Here is an 18,928-nt window from a genome sequence, read left to right as displayed (position 1 = left end):
CAATCATTTACTAAAAATGTAAAAAATATCAGCCAAATCAACATTGGTGTAGATATTCATTTGAATTATCATTGTATTTATGACAACAAATGTAAAAATTCTGCACTGCTCAAACTAAATTAAGGGAACATTAAATTATGACACTATAACGCCAAGTCAGTTATACTTCAGGGATATCACTTGTGAATCAAAATTGATTGTGAATCAATTTTGTCTGCCGTGGTGCAAATGAAAGTGACAACCGGTGTTCTGTGCTCTGCCATTGTCTTTGTCAGTACTGAAAGCATGAGGTGGTACCTGCAGCCCAATCAGGTTCACAGGTAGTCCAGCTCCTCCAGAATGGCACATCCATACGTGCAGTCAGAAGAACGTTTGCTGTGTCTCCCAGGACGGTCTCAAAAGCGTGTAGGAGATACCAGAAGATCGGGCGTTACACAAGGAGAGCTGCACAGGGCCGTAGAAAGGCATCGACGCAGCAACAGGACAGGTATCAGCTCCTTTGTGCGAGGAGGAGCACTACTACAGCCCTTACAACCTGACCTCCAGCAGGCTACTGATGTGCATGTTTTCGACCAAACTGACTGTATGAGGGCCTGACGTCCAGTGGCGCCCGGTTCTCTTCACAGATGAGAGCAGGTTCCTATCTGACATATATATCGATGCAGCAGATGCCTCCAAGTACAGCCACAGACTGTTCAGGAGCTCACTGATGCCCTGATCCAGGTCTGGGAGGAGATCTCCCAGGACACCATCCACCAACACATCAGGAGCCCAGACATAGTCGGGAGGCATGCAGGGGCCATACATACTACTGAGTCACATTATTAATTGCCATAATCATGCAAGGATCAGCCTGTGATTTCAAATTTGTACTTGATTTTTGCTGTGATTTTGAATCCAGCCCTCAATGGGTTGATGATTTTGGTTTCCATTGACGTTTGTTATGTCATTTTGTTCTCAACAAATTTTCAGATGTACATCAGTGAAGGTTTTCAACTTAAATAATTTGTTCATCAAGACCCGATGTGTGATACATTAATTTCAAGCGTAATTAAGTTTACCTTAATTGAGCAGTGTATATTAATTAATGAATCAAGCTTAACTATGAAATTCAACCAGTAACTAATGTGTGTCTTTCTTAGGTGAAATCCACAGTAATTGTGTTTTGTGTATATTTAAAACAATGATTTAAAACATTCACAAACCAATCCAGACTGCTGAAACTGTACAAGAAACATTTGCACAATGTAGTTGCAGTCTTCAACTTCTTCAGTAAGGCGATGTCAAGTTTCAGTCTGGTTTCTTTGCTTTTGACTGAAACTGAAAAAAGAAGAAAATTGATTCAAAGCTTCATTTTAAATAGACTGTTAAATTCTCATTCTATTTTCCCGAATACTCCCTTTAACATTTCAGAACAGTAGGCTGCTCATTTCCAAGTTTTCAGTCACCTGGAGAGTCCTCAGAGGAGGTATTTTTTAATCGTTATTTCCATTATCACCATACCCACCAGCAGTTGACTAGTGTATTATCTGTAACTATCTGTACTTCAGTAATTATCAGTAATGATTTGTACTAAATGACACATTACTTCTGCAGCAGAGTTTTGTTCTCACCCCTGGCAATGACTAATATCTTTGGCACACGCGTTATTAGATTTTGGTGTGATGATTTATGTTCTGGATTGGAGATTCTAGATATTAGATTAATGTGTGCTGTGAGTGATGGACTGTCAACTGTTAATGAGAGATGCCCTGTGGAAGAAAGCTGCTCTTGTGCGTTTGTTTTGGTATACAGTGATCTGAAAAGCTGTCCAAATGGGAGGTCAAGCAGGAGGTGACCATGGTGTCAGGGGTCTACAATGATGTTCCCTGCTCGTTTCCAAATGGGTAAATGAATTGATTAATTTGGGAGGACATTAATCAAACCTTATTCTATTCAATTAAGACAATTAAATCTTGTATCAGAAGTAGTGAACCCTGTCACATTGACCCTCTGTACTCTGCTTTAAAGAAATGTACACAGACTAATCATTATTAATAAATGAATGTTTATAACTAGATAAATAGAATAGCAACTGAATAAAAGCAATAATGAAATGAAGGTAGGTGGCACGTTGATAGTTGTTAGCACTCGTGCCTCGCAGCAAGAAGGTTGTGGGTACAAGAACAGGGCCTTTCTGTGTGGAGTTTGCATGTTCTCCATGTGCCTGCTTGGGTTCTCACCTGGTACTCTGCAAAACCGGATAATAGGCTCCACACTGAGTTCTTCACCGCTGAACTGCACCGGATCTTTTTCCCTACCTGACCCACGTCATCAACACGTCTCTGGCTTCTGGCTCTTTCCCCTCTGCTTTCAAGACTGCTAGAGTCACTCCGCTTCTAAAGAAACCAACTCTTGACCCTTCAGACATCAAGAACTACATACCGGTATCCCTTCTACCCTTCCTATCTAAAACTCTTGAACGTGCTGTCTTCAATCAACTGTCCCTGTACCTCCACCAGAACAACCTTTTGGACCCCCACCAGTCCGGCTTCAGGGTGGGCCACTCGACCGAGACGGCCCTCCTGGCAGTGACCGAGTCACTCCAAACTGCTACAGCGAACTCTCTCTCCTCTGTCCTGATTCTCCTGGACCTGTCTGCAGCATTCGACACGGTGAACCACCGGCTCACCACTGAGGTTCCGCAAGGTTCGGTCTTGGGCCCTCTTCTTTTCTCCCCTACACAACATCTCTTGGTTCGATTATCCACTCCCATAACTTCTCCTACCACTGCTATGCTGATGACACCCAGCTGATTCTGTCGTTTCCTCCTTCTGACACCCAAGTGGAGACGCGCATCGCTGCTTGCCTGGCAGACATCTCGGGGTGCTAGATGTCGAAGCACCACCTGAAGCTCAACCTGGACAAGACTGAGATGGTGTTTCTCCCGGGGAAGGGCTGCCTGCACCGAGAACTGGCCATCACCATAGATGACTCCGTGGTGACGTCTACTCGGACCGCGAGGAATCTGGGTGTGACCCTGGACGCCCAACTGTCGTTCTCGGCAAACATCGCTTCGGTGACGCGTTCCTGCAGATTCCTCCTCTACAACATCCGGAGGATTCGTCCCTTCCTCACCGACAAGGCAGCGCAGGTGCTGATCCAGGCTCTTGTCATCTCCCGCCTGGACTACTGCAACTCCCTCCTTGCTGGCGCCCCGGCTTCCGCCATCAGACCTCTGGAGCTCGTCCAGAAAGCTGCTGCTCGTCTGGTGTTCAACCTTCCCAAGTTCTCCCACACAACTTGCCTTCTCCGTTCTCTACACTGGCTCCCCGTAGCTGCTCGCATCCAGTTTAAGACTCTGGTGCTAGCCTACAGGGCAGTGAAAGGAACAGCTCCTTCATACCTCCAGGCTATGGTCAAGCCCTACACCCCCGGCCGACCACTTCACTCTGCTGCCTCCAGGCGACTGGCTGCCCCGGCGCTCAGCGGCCCCTGCTTGCGATCGATGCGGTCACGGCTTTTCTCTGTTCTGGCACCTCAGTGGTGGAATGATCTCCCGACTGATGTCAGGACAGCGGAGTCGCTGCCGCTCTTTCGCCGCAGGCAGAAGACCCATCTCTTCAAGAAACACTACCCGGATCCTCCCTCTTAGGACATCACCTACTCTGTCCTAGCTCTTCTGATGCTCTTGTTTTCTAATCTTTCATTTCTAATTTGTCCTTTTTTCTTTCATTTCTAATTTGTCCTTTTTTCTCATTCATCATAGTACCTAACTTATTGCACTTCTACTCTAGCTCTAGTTATGCTCTTAGCTGTTGGTTTAGGAAGGAAATGCGCTTACGATTTCTTGTGACCTGAAGTTGTTTTATCTACCTTTGTTGAACACACTTATTGTAAGTCGCTTTGGATAAAAGCGTCTGCTAAATGATCGTAATGTAATGTAATGTAATGAACTGGTCTGAGAACCAGAGTTGGTAGAAAGAGCTCAATTGGAAATCTCTATTGCAGGATTTCAAGGTATCAGGCAGTTTGAGATCTCAGATGGTCTTTGAGGTCACTTCAAGCTCTGAGTTACAGAAAATGTTATTATTAAACATAATAACTATGAAAAATACTCTTGCCAGCCAAAGGAAACTAAACTTCAAGTAACTAAGTGCGAACAAAATTAAAGGTACAATGCTTAGCTTGGCATAGAAAATTAAGTAACTTAAAAACAAAAGTGTGAGCAATAGAAAATTGTCGAATAATAAGCAATAGAAGACTAAGCGAACACAAAAAATAAGGAGAAAACAAAAACTAACTGAGAAGACAATGAAAACAACAACTGAAGGGGAAAACTGAGCAGAAGACCAAGCTCAGAGGAAAGTCTTGTCTGCTTTATCTGCTTTCACACCAAGGCGTGTGGTAGACTGGGCATGGGCCTTTCGGTGCCAAACCGAAGTTACTATCTTTGTCCTGTTGGTGCTAATTTATGACTGTAGGAAAAGCTGTATGTTCAAATCTTGAAAATCCAAAATTCACCCTAAAGGAAGTGAATGAACAGGAATACAGACAGAGGAAACAAAAGCAGCATTACTATAAACAATTACGTTATGTCTGTATGACAACGTTGGTGAGAGCACTACATTTGCCCCACTACACATGTCCACGTTTCCCATATAACTTAATTTAACCATGCTGGTTGTTTGTTTTAGCCATAACTCAACATCAGCACTGGTTCCCCTCAGGGCTGCGTTCTTTCCCCACTGCTCTTCTCCTTGTACACCAATGACAGCACCTGCCGTCATCGGTCGGTCCGGCTCCTGAAGTTTGCAGATGACACCACCCTCATTGGTCTCATCTCCAATGGGGACGAGTTCGCCAACAGGCGGTAGATTGACCGTCTGGTGAATTGGTGCAGGCAGAACAAGCTGGAGCTTAATGCTCTAAAAACAAAGGAGATGGTCGTGGATTTCCGACTGAACGCAGCTCCACTTGCCTCCATCACTCTGTGTGCAGACCAGCTTAAGTGTCTGGGAAGGAGAGGTTTGAGTTATGTCGAGAAGAAAAGGTCATTGTGCAGCCGTGTGTACGTGAGGTTGTGCCATTTTGATTTTGTTACTATGATTTGTGAAAACTGTACCTACATATGAGTTCAATGAACTAGCAACACTGATGTCATCTAAAACTGTGAGTACTTTGTGGCATTTCAACATAACCTTTGATGGCTGTGGTGAGTTATTTTTGCTCTGTTTGTCATCATGTCTTGATTAACATTAACATTGCACAGCTTCAACTGTAGAAGTCCCTAGCTCAAGTCACCATTGTTTGGTCTCCTCATGCATCTTGTCCACCTGTGTATCACATTTCCTAGGGCTCATTAATATTTCCTTCCTTTTTCTCTATCTTTTTCTTTTCTCCCCATCTCTGTTCCACTGACCATAAAATCGGAACAATTGGTGCACATTTGTACCTTGTAACTTGCACGTTTAATTTATTTATTTAATTTTGTGTGTTTTCATTTAATTTTTTTGCACAGTTGTTGCTCTTATATGTTGATCGCACCAACAACCAGAACAAATGCCTTGTAAGTGAAAACTTACTTGGCAATAAAGCTCTTCTGTTTCTAATTCTGTGTATAAAAAACAATATCCAAAATGTCTCATAACTACATGCTTATTGCTATGTCATGCTTTCTTCAATAATAATATGTAATTTTTTTTTTTATATGTGATGTAATTTCTGGCCAGACTTTTTTTTCCAGATTAAAATACAACACTGCCCTAATCCAATATTGATCAGAATTAATTTATTTGTCATGTAGAGTACTTTACAGCAACTGAAAAACGGAATAAAGGCTTTCCTGGTCACAAATGGTGCTGTTCAAAGACAGGGATATTGACAATTTTGACATTACAAGTTACTATGTGTTGACAGCTTGAGGGGGTACAATTTCTTAGCAGTAGCTTGAGATTTCAAATTAGTAAAAGCACACGACCGTTATGTTGTCGCTATCCCCCAATTTGTACTTACTACTAGACCATCAACATCAACTGCAAATGCAGAAAAACACAGCTACATTGTTATCCATTGCTGAATGGACTAACAACGACCATTGCAACGAGTTTGACGTATAAAATATGTGGATTATCCTTTAATGAAATGTACAGTTATCTTTTAGCATTCTTTAACTTCCAACCAAATACCTTACGACTACGCTACTGTAATTACATTTTTTACCATATAATTAAGGGACATAATAATAATAATCAAAGGACAACAATTATAATTTCTTGTGATAAAAAATGTTTTTGATTTATCAATCAAAAATGTAATCCCATCTTTAAATGGATTTTTGCAACCGGCACTCGTGAGGCGGAACCATTCTTCAGAGAAACACGTCCGGGGGGACATTTTAGCTCCTTCACAACGTTCCGTTTCCAGCAATTTCTACGCTCGGCGAAAAAAAGCAGATGTACCGCGAGAGAGCGAGCGGCACACAGAGAGAGGCTTCTAGAAACAACGTGTACCGGACACTCACCGGCAAAAGAGCACACCCTCGACTTAGACCCTTTTCCCCCAATAAAGACTTTTTTTAAAAGGTAGACAAATGGCTAAATGGGGAGAAGGGGACCCTCGCTGGATCGTAGAGGAGCGAGCCGATGCGACTAATGTCAATAACTGGCACTGGTAAGACATAATGGAAGGACACAGGATAGCTAGCCTGCTAAAGCTAACTCCATTCACTCATCTTACCCTCGTTTATACTAAACTAGACATTCAGTTACTTAACTTCTAGCACCCACAATTATGGGAGGTTCATTCCACGTGAAGTGTTGCGTATTAAGCACCATAGTTACGAGAAATAACGCTTTAAAGTAAGCTTTTGATGCCACTAGCTAGCTTCAGGTGAATGTAATTCTTAGTCGTGGTGGTCAACATCACGGGCCATTTTCTGCTTACAACGCACGTGTTTGTGTATAAAGACACGCGGTGTTGTGTAATGTAATAAGGCACCGAACAAGTCAACGCAGTTCACAAATACTGTAAAAAGAGTCCCGGTGTTTGAATGCTTAAGAAAATAAGCCTGAGCTGGGTGTTTCAGGGTTTATAGTGCTAGTATAGCTTCCTCTCCATGGTAACGTCTCTCTGCTACTTAGAAGTTTGCGAGTTTAATTGTTTGTCTCATACGTTAAAGGGATATGCCACCATTTTAACACGTTTGAACACAACACCGTCCCGGTGATTTGTATTCACCTTACATAATGGTGTCGGCAGTGGCTGCAGATATGGAACGACAATGAATCTGATTGGTCATTCCAGCCTGACAACACATTCAAAGTTTTCTATGGATGCAACACATCACTTTTGTGTCTGCTACACATATACACATGTGTTTGCATTCCTATACAACAAACGGTTTATTATACTATTTCAGAACTGCTGACAGATACTTTCATAATTATACCATCAGGACAGCTATTTGGTTCATTTACGTGATTACAGTACTTTTCGCTCTTATATCCCATTCTTATTGTCCAGAGGAGAAGATTGTAGTATTGTTGTCGGGATGCTGGAATGGTACATTTGTGTGTTTTTGATTCAAAATGTTGAAAAGTAATAATGCAAATATATTTGTCGTTTCTGTTGGACTTTTCAGGACTGAACGAGATGCAACAAATTGGTCATCGGAAAAATTAAGCGCTCTTCTCCTGGGGGTCAGCGTGGAGAATGAGGAGGGGACATGTGAAGTGACGGAAGTCAGCAAAGTGGAAGGAGAAGCCTCGATCAATAATCGTAAAGGGAAACTTATTTTCTTTTATGAATGGAACCTGAAAGCAACTTGGACTGGTAAGCACATGATCTGTTTTGTTCTTGGAGCGGAGTTATTTCTAGTATTAATGGTTTAAATGGTCTGCCATGATTTATGACTTAACTGAGATGTTAAACAATTGCAGGGCAATACAGAAAAACTTTTCACCTGTTTTGGTTCTTTCCTGAACGGCCATTTTAACAGATAGAATTACTCTGAAAACCAAAAAAAATCATAATGTATGGGGAGATGTCACAGCAAAAATTGGTTTTCACACCTTCATAATTGTCTATATTGAGGAAGGACGCATTGAATCCCCTCTGAATTGTGTTCCTCTTTATGTTGCTAGGAGAGTCAAAAGAAGGAGTCAAGAATAAAGGAACTATTGAAGTTCCGAACCTCTCGGATGAGAACGACATGGAGGATCTGGATGTAAGTTTCAGTTTTTCAAAATCATGGAATGGTTTTGATTTGATGTTTGTATAACAGTGTCATGATGTTTGTGCTGTCATATTTGTCCAGATTTCTATATCGCTGAACAAAGATGAGCCTGAAACGCCAATGTCCGCTCTGATGAAGACAAAGGGGGCTGACAAAATCCGTGAAGTTCTGGGGAGCTACGTCGGCTACTTAAAAACAGGTGACTGGCACTGGACTCGTGGGTGGGAACTGCTATTGCAGAAGCTTATTAAAGATGGGCTTAAACTGTGTGACAGCACACCTACTGAGACTCCATCACAGAGCAGACAACCAGGAGGCAGGTTAATACAAGATGGACAGGCAAGCCCTGTGGTCAGAGCTCAGTATCTGGATTACATGTCCAGATGGTGACAGCAGATGTTTCTACAAGTGTAAACTCAGACATACTTTCTTTGGATCACTTCAGTTTAGGTTCTGTTCATATTCGTAACAAATTAGAGGAGAAAGGTAAAGTTAAGGATCATTAAAAATATGGAATAAAAATTATAATTTCCTGGTGATTGATTTTCGCTTTCAAGTTCTGTAGCTTGACTTGTTTTTGCTCGTGCAGTTAGAAGCATTAGTTCCGTACTTGACTCAAACTGTGTGTCATAGTAAACTTAATCAGTCTTGCTGAAATGTAGACGTTTGTACTGAATATTGACAGACAAAATCACCTTAACTTGAGTTGGAATTGACTGGGCCGAATAGATTTTCTTTTCAAATTAAATAATATTGTACTCACAGTGTGATAGTACCAGATTAATGTCAGTGAAAAGGTAGTATAATTCTACTGTACTTTTCTTCTTGTTACTCAGGAAATTGGAAAAAAAGAAGTGGAATATGGAAGCTGGTAAAATCTGCTTTTAGAAACGGATAACATAAAAATCAACAAGATACATTGTTGTTAAATTAAATGTGTGTAACTGCAGACTTTGCCTAAAAAGTAGGGTCTTAATGCCATCAAGTGTAACATTTATCTTTACTTTTATTCTATTTATTTTTCCAGAGTTCACACAAGGAATGATCCTGCCTACAGCCAATGGAATGTCTAGCATTCAACCATCTTCACAGTCCAAAGCCAAGGTGGATAAAACTCAGGTCAGTGATTGAATGATTCAAAGAAACAGTACAGTTGGTGTACCCGGTCTCGTGGCCGTGCAGCAGACAGTCTGTCTATCGTCACTCACTAGAAAGCCGGTGTTCTTTTGTGAAACAGATTTGCTCCTCTGGCAGCACAGTCGCTCCAGTCAACACTGGAGTTAAGATCCCCACCTGCAAATTCAGCATTAGAGAAAGATTCCTCACCTCGCCGGCTGATCTCTACCGGGTCTTTCTCCACCAGGAGGTGAGATTGACAAACTTTCACCTCAGTGTGTGGATAGGAATGTTTTCAACTAAGTCACTTTTGTCACTCTTTGCTTTGCGACCAGTGTGTCGAGCAGGAAAATGCAAGCAAGAAAATGTCTCATAACCAAATGAAGTTGTTTCATTGTGGTTTCCGATGTGTTTGTGTTGTCATTGTGCAGATGGTTCAGGCGTTCACACACGCTCCAGCCACTGTGGAGGGAGAGAGGGGAGGGAAGTTTCGCCTGCTCGATGGAAATGTTTTCGGTGAATTTACAGATCTGGTGAGGCCTATAAACTTGAAAATAATATGGAAGATATTATTTTATGCATAGTATTGTAGTTACATGTGTTGAGATCGTATTTCTTATGCTATTATGGTGCCGCCAAGTCAGGCTTTATCGCAGGTTGTATCTCATCTAATCGCTTTGTTTCCACTTCCTTTTCCCGCAAGGTACCTGAGGAGAAGATAGTTATGAAGTGGAGGTACAACAACTGGCCATGTGGTATGTTATTTTAATTCTTAAGCATGGGTGGCAACATCTTGAATAAAACCCAGAGGGGATGAATAAAGTACCTATCTATTAGAAAATGATGTGTATTGATGTACAACTTCATAGATATGTATGTTATTGCTTTGAAACTTTGCACACCACCAATAATTCTGTACATTGTGCAGATACTGTCTGAAGAGTTGAAAGTATCACTAGGGTCAAGTGTCTAATCACAGTGTTTAATTACTCTAACTGTATAATCAGTATTAATCACACCGTGAATTCACAAACCTCAGTGAGTCTCTTAAAATGCTCACTGTTGATCCAAAGTAGATTCCTATCTTATATACTCGGGGCCCAAAGAAATTTGAATGTGTCACTGGTGATGAAGAGGATGATGCAGTGATGGAAGCATCAAGGCTGCAGAGAAAGACGTTTCCAGTTCTCTTTGCTTTGCATACAAAAAAATGAATGATTGAAAGTAATTAAAGGTAACTTAATGTCCACCAATAGAATAATATCTGCAGCTACTTAAAAGTAAAAAGTAGGATGGCAAGTGGATAGGCCCCTTGATCCATCCTTTCTGGGCTAATTGTAGGTTCACCTTACCTCCAACCTCACTTACGACATTATTACTATGAAATGATATACGACCTCATGTTGTTAAGTTGACTTTACGACGTTTTCTGGGATTACAGAGCATTATGCGACAATCTCCATGACCTTCCTGGACCGGAGCAGCGAGACCGAGTTGAAGGTGGAGTGTCGAGGCGTCCCTGAGAATGAGGAGGAGAGGACGAAAGAGGGCTGGAAGAGATACTACTTTGAGGCTATTAAACAGACTTTTGGCTACGGAGCGCGACTCTTCTGAAGACGGTGCTATACTTAGTACTATTCTTTTGATTCTGCTTTTGGATTTTAAAAATTCACGTCCTTCTGTTTCTCAGGCAAAAGATGTCCCATTGTAAACTCACGAGTTAATGAAAGAGACGATAGGTGAGGTCAGCCCGTTGCCTGCCTGTGTTTTTTTGTTTTGTTTTATAAATGTGTGGAACATATTTAAATCTAGATTTTCCCCTTCAGTATTCTGGTCAGTTGTTTAGGAGCGTAAACAGACTGTGCCTTTGGGACTCAAGATGGAAAGAGTTAATAAAGAATAGAAGAATCTTTTCAACCACTAATGCAAATTGGCCTCCAGTATATGTGTAATTATTGCAGTAGTAAAAAAGAAATGCTTTTCTTTTATTTGAAAAATATGTTGCTTTTGAAATGAATGTTACTTTTTACTTATTTTACTCTTTATCTGTTGTTAAGATGCTTTCAGCCAAGATGCATGTTCCAGATGGAAGAATGACTACTGGATTTTAACTTTACTTGTGAAGTCTGTCAGCGTAGCAAAGCTGTACTGTCATTTCAGTTGTCTCATTCACATTTCATATCTTCATGCCCATTATGAGCTCAGCATCGGTGGGGGTGAGAACACCAGATCAGCTCGGACCTGAAGCAGGAATGATAATGCAAATGTACATCACAGATGGAACGTGAAACGGTTCAGTTCCTTATGCAGGTAGCTCGCATAGCAACTGAAGACAGGTTTGTTGCTGTATTTGGCTTGAAAGTGTAAATTTACGGGAAAAGGTTTTCAGGACAAGATTTGTTAATTTATTCCTCACTCACCCCTTTGCATTGTAAAAAATTAGATTCTTGGAATAAACCAATCCCTGTATGTCTGTGAGTTGTTTTATTTATCTAAGCATATCCTTAAGCTTCACATTAAATCTGTCACTGAAAGTAAACTATTTACAATATTTTGATAACATTTCAATTTGATGTCTTTAAAATGTGGCAGTAAATTGGCAATTTACAAGTGCTTAAAAAACACAAAACAGTTATCAAAAAGGCCATTATTTGGCTTCACAAGCACTTAATTATGGTTTTAAAGTTCATATGACGTAAGACATTTTTCATCTCAAGCTCATTCCAAAACAAAATCTCACCAGAGAAATTAACTATCAGATAAGATCATCGGCTGATAGACAAACTGTAAAACCAGATACAGTGTACAAAATTACCAGGAAAATGGGACTGGAAAATGGAAACTGCAACGACAGGAAATTCTTCAGCAGGAACAGTATTTGACCAGAGGTTACAGAGAACAACACATTTAGAAGTAAACTACAAAACAAAAGCGTACACATTTAAATGTGCCAAACTAATAAAGTTAAACCTGACAAATTTCCATGTCAACAAAAATACTTGTACAATGTAAAAGTCTTAAGCACCTCATAGTGCATCATGGCTTCATTAGTAAGTTCTACAGTGCAAGGAACAAATAACATTGAAATGTGTCATTTTTCACATGATCTATTATGACAGTATTCTTTTAACAGAAGGTCACGGCTTCACTCAAGAGTGCCCCAACATTAACTTAGTCTCAAATTGGCAGAGACAAGTTTTAAAACACTAAATAACTTAAATATTTTCACAACACACTTGTGTCAGTAGTTATTTTGTAAAAATGATCATCTTTCATCATCTTTTCACAAATGGCACTGTTAACAATAACTTGATAATAACAAAAAACTGATGAAACGGTTTCCAGCCATTTCCTCTGATCGCACACGTAGTCAGATGCAGATGTAGAGCTCTGACTCCTGCAGAGGAAGAGGAAATGAGTCACCAACGAAAAAACCTAGCAGGCATATCACACAGGGGGACTAAAATGGCCTAAAAAGGAGCTGCTCATACTTCATATCCTGGTATGTAAAACAGAACAAGTGAACGATTTGATCTGCATCCTGATGGCCACTGAGTCACAGATTGTGATAGGGAACTTCAGGTGTTTGTACATGAAGGAATAGAGGAACATTTACAGTGAGTCAGGTTCATGACCGGCAAGATATGGTCATTTAAATGCACCAGTGTTGCTGTAGCGCCACCTACAGGCCAAACACCATCAAACTCACCTGCACAATTTGTGTTACATTATTTAATGTCAAACAAGTCAATAATGAATACAGTTCAGAGAAAATTATGTACTATTGATCATTAGCATTACTATGAATATGGAAATATACTGCTAATATTGCAATATTATTGTATTTAGGCATAAATGGACAGAAGTGCTCTTTACTGTCACAACAAACAGTAATCAAAACATTTCCTCCTGATCTTTAAAATTCTGCTGTCAACATTGTGCCCCCTGGCGTCAAATCTGAGAATGTGCAGAGACAAGACCTTGCAAGTCCTTCTGCCTGCCAGTAGAGGTCAATGAAGGTAAAGAATTATTTAATGGTCCTTTAAAAGGAACCATAAGGGCATTTTTGTAAGTGAGCATATAGTATTTGTATTTGATTTGTTCATCAGCAGTTCAGACAGCAACTGAAGCTGCTGAGGTGCTGCTGAGCAACAGCGTCTTTGCTCAAATAAGGGTTTGTGAAAACCAACACTGTGGTAGACATCATAAAAGACTGCACACTCCTTTTGTCGTATTCATATTAGGAAACAAACATGTTTTTTCAGAGTCGGACACGTACTCTAGAGCTTGAGTCCTTATCGAATGAGTCGAGGCTTCGTCGGGACGTCATTTCTCCTACTTCAGATGCTTTTTTGACAGTTATCTCTGGACGTTTGGTCCTGGAAAAAAGAAGTCGCACAATCACTTACACAAAGAGCTTTTTAAGGCTTTATAACAAATGAGGACTCTTGACTTTTGAATTTTAAGTTTCCAACCAAGTTTTCTCTACAATGTCTCTTAAAACTGCAAAGAAGCATGTGATCTGGGGAAAAGTGGGTGTGTTAATTATAAACTTCAAATTGAAATGTTATTAAAACACCACCAAGGCATACAATGTTTCCTTGACCTGTAATCCGATGGCAGTTTCAACAGCTTTTCCAATCTGTCAACTCAACAAAGACTACCTGCTAACCAATTATTTAAGTACTTCCAAATCAGACACTTTGCCTGCAGCAATTTCCAAAACTTTCCTTCCCCTTCCCCTCAACTCATGTGGGAAAACCTGCTAACGTTCAAGACTCCGCCAAGTGGGACCATCTCTGAGATTTACAACCGTATTCTGGACCTTGGGGACCTATCATATTCTAAAACAGTGGCTACCTGGGAGACTGAGCTTGAACTCCATCTAGACAGACTGGTGGGACGAAGTCATAAGCAAACTGATACTGCCTCATCCTGGGCTCGTCTCGCTCTCATCCAGTTCAAGGTCGTACACACGGTCCATTTTTCTCTTAATCCAGATTGGCCGAAATGTACACAGACGTAGATGACAAATGTAATAGATGTTTGAAGCCTCACTCTAACCTAAGCCACATGTTTTTTCTCTGCCCCAGCCTCCCCAACTACTGGGCAGGTTACTTTAACACACTGTCCACCATATTTGGAATGCAAGTTCAACCCGCCCCTCATATTGCCATCTTCGGCACTCCATATGACCTACGCCAATTTAACATCCCACAAAAGGAAATGATCATGTTCACCTCCTTGCTCGCTAGAGGATGCCTGCTCCTGCATTGGAAATCCCTTACCCCTCCCTCTATTTCGCAATGGCTGAAGGATACAATGTATTCTCTTAAACTCAAGAAAATCAAGTACACTATGAGGGCCCACACTGATAAGTTCTATCAGAGATGGCAACTGTTTCTCTCTTACGTCACAGATTTACAGGCTATGCCAGACCAGTGACTGAAAATCTGAACGCCAAACAGTTCCTTTTTATTTTTTCATTTTATTTTACATCCCAGGCGGGCCAGGACGGGGTTGTGTGACTGTGGGGTTAGTTGGGGTTTCTGGGTGGGATGTCCTCCCTTGGGTTTTTTTCTGTTTCTCTCTATCACAGCCTATGATGCTAATTGTACTAGCCTACATTGCTGTTTGACATCATCCTGTAAAAACTGTATGTACCCTATGACATCATTGCAATTCCAATCTATTTGTACTCTACCTCAGGGTCCACGTATAAAGTTTAACAACAATAGTAGTGATAATACATTCTCTCTCTCTCCTCTTTCCCCTCTTTCTATATCTCCAAAATATCCTTCAACTGTATTTACAATGTCATGTACAATGTTTGCTTCAATAAAAACAAATCGCAAAAAAAGAAAAAAAGAAATGTTATTTTAAAAAAAAACACTCGGCATGGAATTTCAGGGGATGAACAAGTGTTAATAATAGCTAAAAAATAAATTCTCTATGGCTACCTATATAAAGGCCACACGCTCATGCCTCTGTTGTCCCTCTGGGCTCCCGTAGATGTGGCTTGCTCTGCCAGGTCCATCAGGAAGTGGAAGAGCTTCTCCGACTCTATGCACTGCTTCCTACACGATACCAATTATTAACAATAAAAAACATGCAATTCATATTCTCACATTCTCAACCATTTATTTATAAGTTGTTGACAGGTGTTTCATCTATTTCTAATATTGCTATTTTATTATTTATTTCAAATCTGAATTAGACGGCAAGAAAAAACAACTGACTATTACTGATTCAACTCTCAACTTGAATTCATCGGTGTATATAATGTATAAAATGTGAGAGAAATGCCTCTCCCTTAATAATGAATTGATACCCCTAACAAACATCAGATTAAAGTTCTATATTCTGGAGCCCACCAGGTGCTGTAGCTGTGTGAAGGTGAGATGAGGATGACTTACATGTGAGCAACTGATATGACGCTACTGAACTTGGATTGAGCTACCAGGCAGGTTTTGGTCAGTAGACACTTCAGGAACATCTCCAATGCTCGAGCTGATCCCTGATGTTTAGGAACACCAAACTACAAAACACACACACTCAATGGATCTGTTAAAGCGGCCTTAGTTTGTTACTTTTTTCAGCCAAGTAGAAATCTTTAAGAACTTCCTATAGAAGTTCCAAGCCTGACAAGGAAATGGGAAACGCTTGTAATATATTTTGCAGAAAAAAGATACAGATGATCACAGGAACTGCCATTGCAATCCTCCCCACCTCTGTGTCCTTCTGCATGATCTTTTTGATGCGATTCTGTGAGTGAAAACACAGATTTCAGCACTGATATCCACAAAGATGACAAAGTAGTTGAACTGCTGCTTTCAGATGCTCCACGTAAACTCCATAATTCACGAGATCAGAGCGCAAGCAGGGTTTACTTCTGTTCTTCACAGAGATCGAGCACAAAACTCGATTAAAAAACAAAACAAAACAAAACCAGCAAGATATGGTTACGTACAGTCTCACATTAAATCCTAGATGTTAACACAGATGTTAACATGGCCTGCAAACGTGCCTCTACGAGTATCACAAATTTAGTCGTGTTATGCTCAGGAGGCAATCAGGGCCGGAAATTTCCGACAGACCCTGAAGGCATCAATAAGTCCAACCACGCTGCATTCACCTGAACGGCGTTAGCAGGAAGCTAACCGACAAACAGCTGCAACTTAAGCAGTGTTAACATTGCACAAAATAGTTGTTACTCACAGGAGGAAACCGCACATTATATCTTCTCTTCTGTGCAGGCATTTCAGGTGGTTTAAATCCCACGGTTGGGTCACATTTTGCATGTTTTTACTGCTAAACGCCACTTCGGCCATTTGTTTACTTTTGACAAGAAGTCAACTAAAAAAAACCTATGGAGGAAAAACACCTGACGTCACCCCGTGACCCCCAACAATGACGCCATGACGTCCGCAAATGAATGTTTAAATGAACTATTCGTACCTTTTTGTTTTTTTCAATTCATTTTTTTGACAGAATTGTATATATATGTCAGTCAGAATATACAAGTAAAGTATGCTATATGCTGCATCAAATCAAATGTATTTGTACAGCTCAATATCACATACAATGACTGGTAGTAGGTACTGTATCACATAATAAATGTATAATTGCATAAATAAATAAAAAGCCTTTAGCCTTGGAACTGTGTTTACTTAATGGCCCCCTTATGACTTCAAAGGTTGAAGATAAGGTCCAACAGCGCTAATATAAAGGTTGTATAACCTAATAAAGCCTCACACCAGCCGAACATCACTTGTGCTTTTGGTCCTTCTTTTTCTTGTCTTCATTGTTTCGCGTTTGGAAGGAACCAAACATGTTTCGTCGTTTACTGTTCTCGCTCTGTCTCGTTGCCACATGCCAAGTGTACGGTAGGTGTTGAAATATTTTGATGTTGAAGGCTTTCCTTGACTTTTCCTCTCCTTGTGTGTGATATAAATCTGACTCTTTCTATAACCATATCCAGTAAACGAAAATATTTAGTAAAAGTATGGCCTGCTGTTATCACTGTTACAGTACTTTAAAATGTTTAGCTTTTTTCTGAAGTTGGCTTTCATGTGCTGCTAAAATAAGCATTTTATGAAGAAGACAATTTCTGCTTGTTTAAATTACATCAACTACAATTATGAGTTTACATCCATAAAGGGGATCTAGGCCATTTATCTGACTATTTTCCTCTTAGAAGTTGTCATTTGTTTACCTCTTTAAAAATGGTTTAATGGGTGATGCATATTGACACGGATTGTTCCTGACTCAGTCTTATTCCAGCCGATTGAGTGTTATATTTTCTCCTCTCTTGTAGGCTACAAGCAGAATGACTTTGAAGATCGTTTCATCAGACAGGTATCATTGCCATCACTACATTTGACACATTGCAACTTTCCAAAACTATAAATTATACACAATATATTATATTGTATTGTAAAGTAAATTGAAAACACATCAACATTGTTGTAGGTTTAGGAATACAACATTTTCTAGCAGAAGAGTTCAGACTCAACTCAACTGTAGTTTTGAAAGTTTGAAACATCAGCTTGTGAGTTAGTGAGCAAACAACATAGCATGTCAGCAGCCATTAAATACACACTTAGCACTCCTTAACAGAATAAATGTGGCTGTTTGTTTTCCCTGCAGGACATTTTTGAGACTGATTTTCTCCAACAAAGACTTCATCCTCCTTTCAGCTGTCCTGATATGAGTCCATCTCCCACTGTCCCTACTTCAGGTATGTATAAATGATTTGCAGTCCATAGGAGGAAACATTCATTTTAAAATCATGAAGGTTGATTGATAAGTTCCAAGTCTAACAACTAAATGAGCAAATAAGTCCTGAGGTTTGTTTGTAGAAATTATTATTGTAATTATAGTCATTGTAATAATTATCATTGTACTCCATTTGGTGCTTCACATCAACTGTATTCATTTGAGCTCAGTGATAATAACATACTATAAGTTCCGGGGGCTCAAAGGTAAAGATTTGTTCAAGAGGAACAAACTAGGCCAAGATGCTTCGGGTATTTACTCGCTGGCTGCCATCACTTTTTGTATGAAAATACAGAGCTGTGGATCTGCCTGTGAACATTTTTATCAGTTGATTATGAGAGATAAACATGAAAACTGCTGCATATTCACTTTCTCATCAATATTTCTTAGACTTTGTAATTTTTTTGTTCTAGTTGAATATGTCAAAGCTGCGGACGTCAAAGTCATTGCTGCACTGGGAGACTCCTTAACTGTGAGTGTTGTGCTCTTACACTGCTACCAAATCTTCAATTTTCAAGTTATTTTATTGGAAACAGATGATTTGTGATCTATGTAATCATAGACCAACACAGACCAACACAGAGCAGTCCTGAATGGAAACCATTCAAGCACTCTATTAAACTCCTGAGGTTTATAATTACAGCATAAAGTTGACTGTTTGTCTTCATTAAGGATATTGTGTGTGTGTTCTTGTTGCAGACAGCTGTTGGTGCCAATGGCTCAAACATTTTATCTATACCATTTGAGTTTCGCCGGGTGTCTTGGAGGTAAAACAATAATGTAGGCTTAAGATGACCTTTTAAAGACTTATTTATTAAT

At 40.1% G+C, this 18,928-nt stretch overlaps 2 protein-coding genes and 1 long non-coding RNA gene across 3 annotated transcripts; 2 read left to right on the top strand and 1 right to left on the bottom strand.

Moving 5' to 3' along the window:
• The first annotated feature begins 6,407 nt into the window (after nt 1-6,407).
• On the top strand, nt 6,408-11,800 carry LOC142995587 (activator of 90 kDa heat shock protein ATPase homolog 1-like). The gene is made up of 9 exons (XM_076146691.1): nt 6,408-6,651; nt 7,622-7,812; nt 8,124-8,206; nt 8,297-8,414; nt 9,243-9,334; nt 9,453-9,581; nt 9,763-9,864; nt 10,035-10,086; nt 10,773-11,800. The coding sequence occupies exons 1-9, from the start codon at nt 6,572-6,574 to the stop codon at nt 10,943-10,945; spliced, it is 1,020 nt and encodes a 339-aa protein (XP_076002806.1). The 5' UTR covers nt 6,408-6,571; the 3' UTR covers nt 10,946-11,800.
• An 86-nt stretch (nt 11,801-11,886) lies between these two features.
• Nucleotides 11,887-16,692, bottom strand: LOC142995588 (dr1-associated corepressor). Its single transcript, XM_076146692.1, has 6 exons — nt 16,550-16,692; nt 16,024-16,096; nt 15,748-15,841; nt 15,292-15,408; nt 13,611-13,710; nt 11,887-12,728 (listed from the first exon to the last, which is right to left on the bottom strand). The coding sequence occupies exons 1-6, from the start codon at nt 16,589-16,591 to the stop codon at nt 12,702-12,704; spliced, it is 453 nt and encodes a 150-aa protein (XP_076002807.1). The 5' UTR covers nt 16,592-16,692; the 3' UTR covers nt 11,887-12,701.
• LOC142995589 (uncharacterized) lies at nt 12,738-18,866 on the top strand. Its single transcript, XR_012961533.1, has 5 exons — nt 12,738-12,833; nt 17,649-17,689; nt 17,981-18,071; nt 18,523-18,581; nt 18,809-18,866. It is a non-coding gene; the product is annotated as an uncharacterized LOC142995589 (long non-coding RNA).
• The last annotated feature ends 62 nt before the right edge of the window (nt 18,867-18,928 follow it).

The sequence above is a fragment of the Genypterus blacodes genome, unplaced genomic scaffold, assembly GCF_046128005.1.
Source record: "Genypterus blacodes isolate CSIRO-AG114 ecotype Tasmania unplaced genomic scaffold, CSIRO-AGI_Gbla_v1 ptg000033l_1, whole genome shotgun sequence".
In the NCBI taxonomy this organism is placed as follows: domain Eukaryota; kingdom Metazoa; phylum Chordata; class Actinopteri; order Ophidiiformes; family Ophidiidae; genus Genypterus; species Genypterus blacodes.
This window is presented reverse-complemented; position numbering and strand designations above follow the sequence as displayed.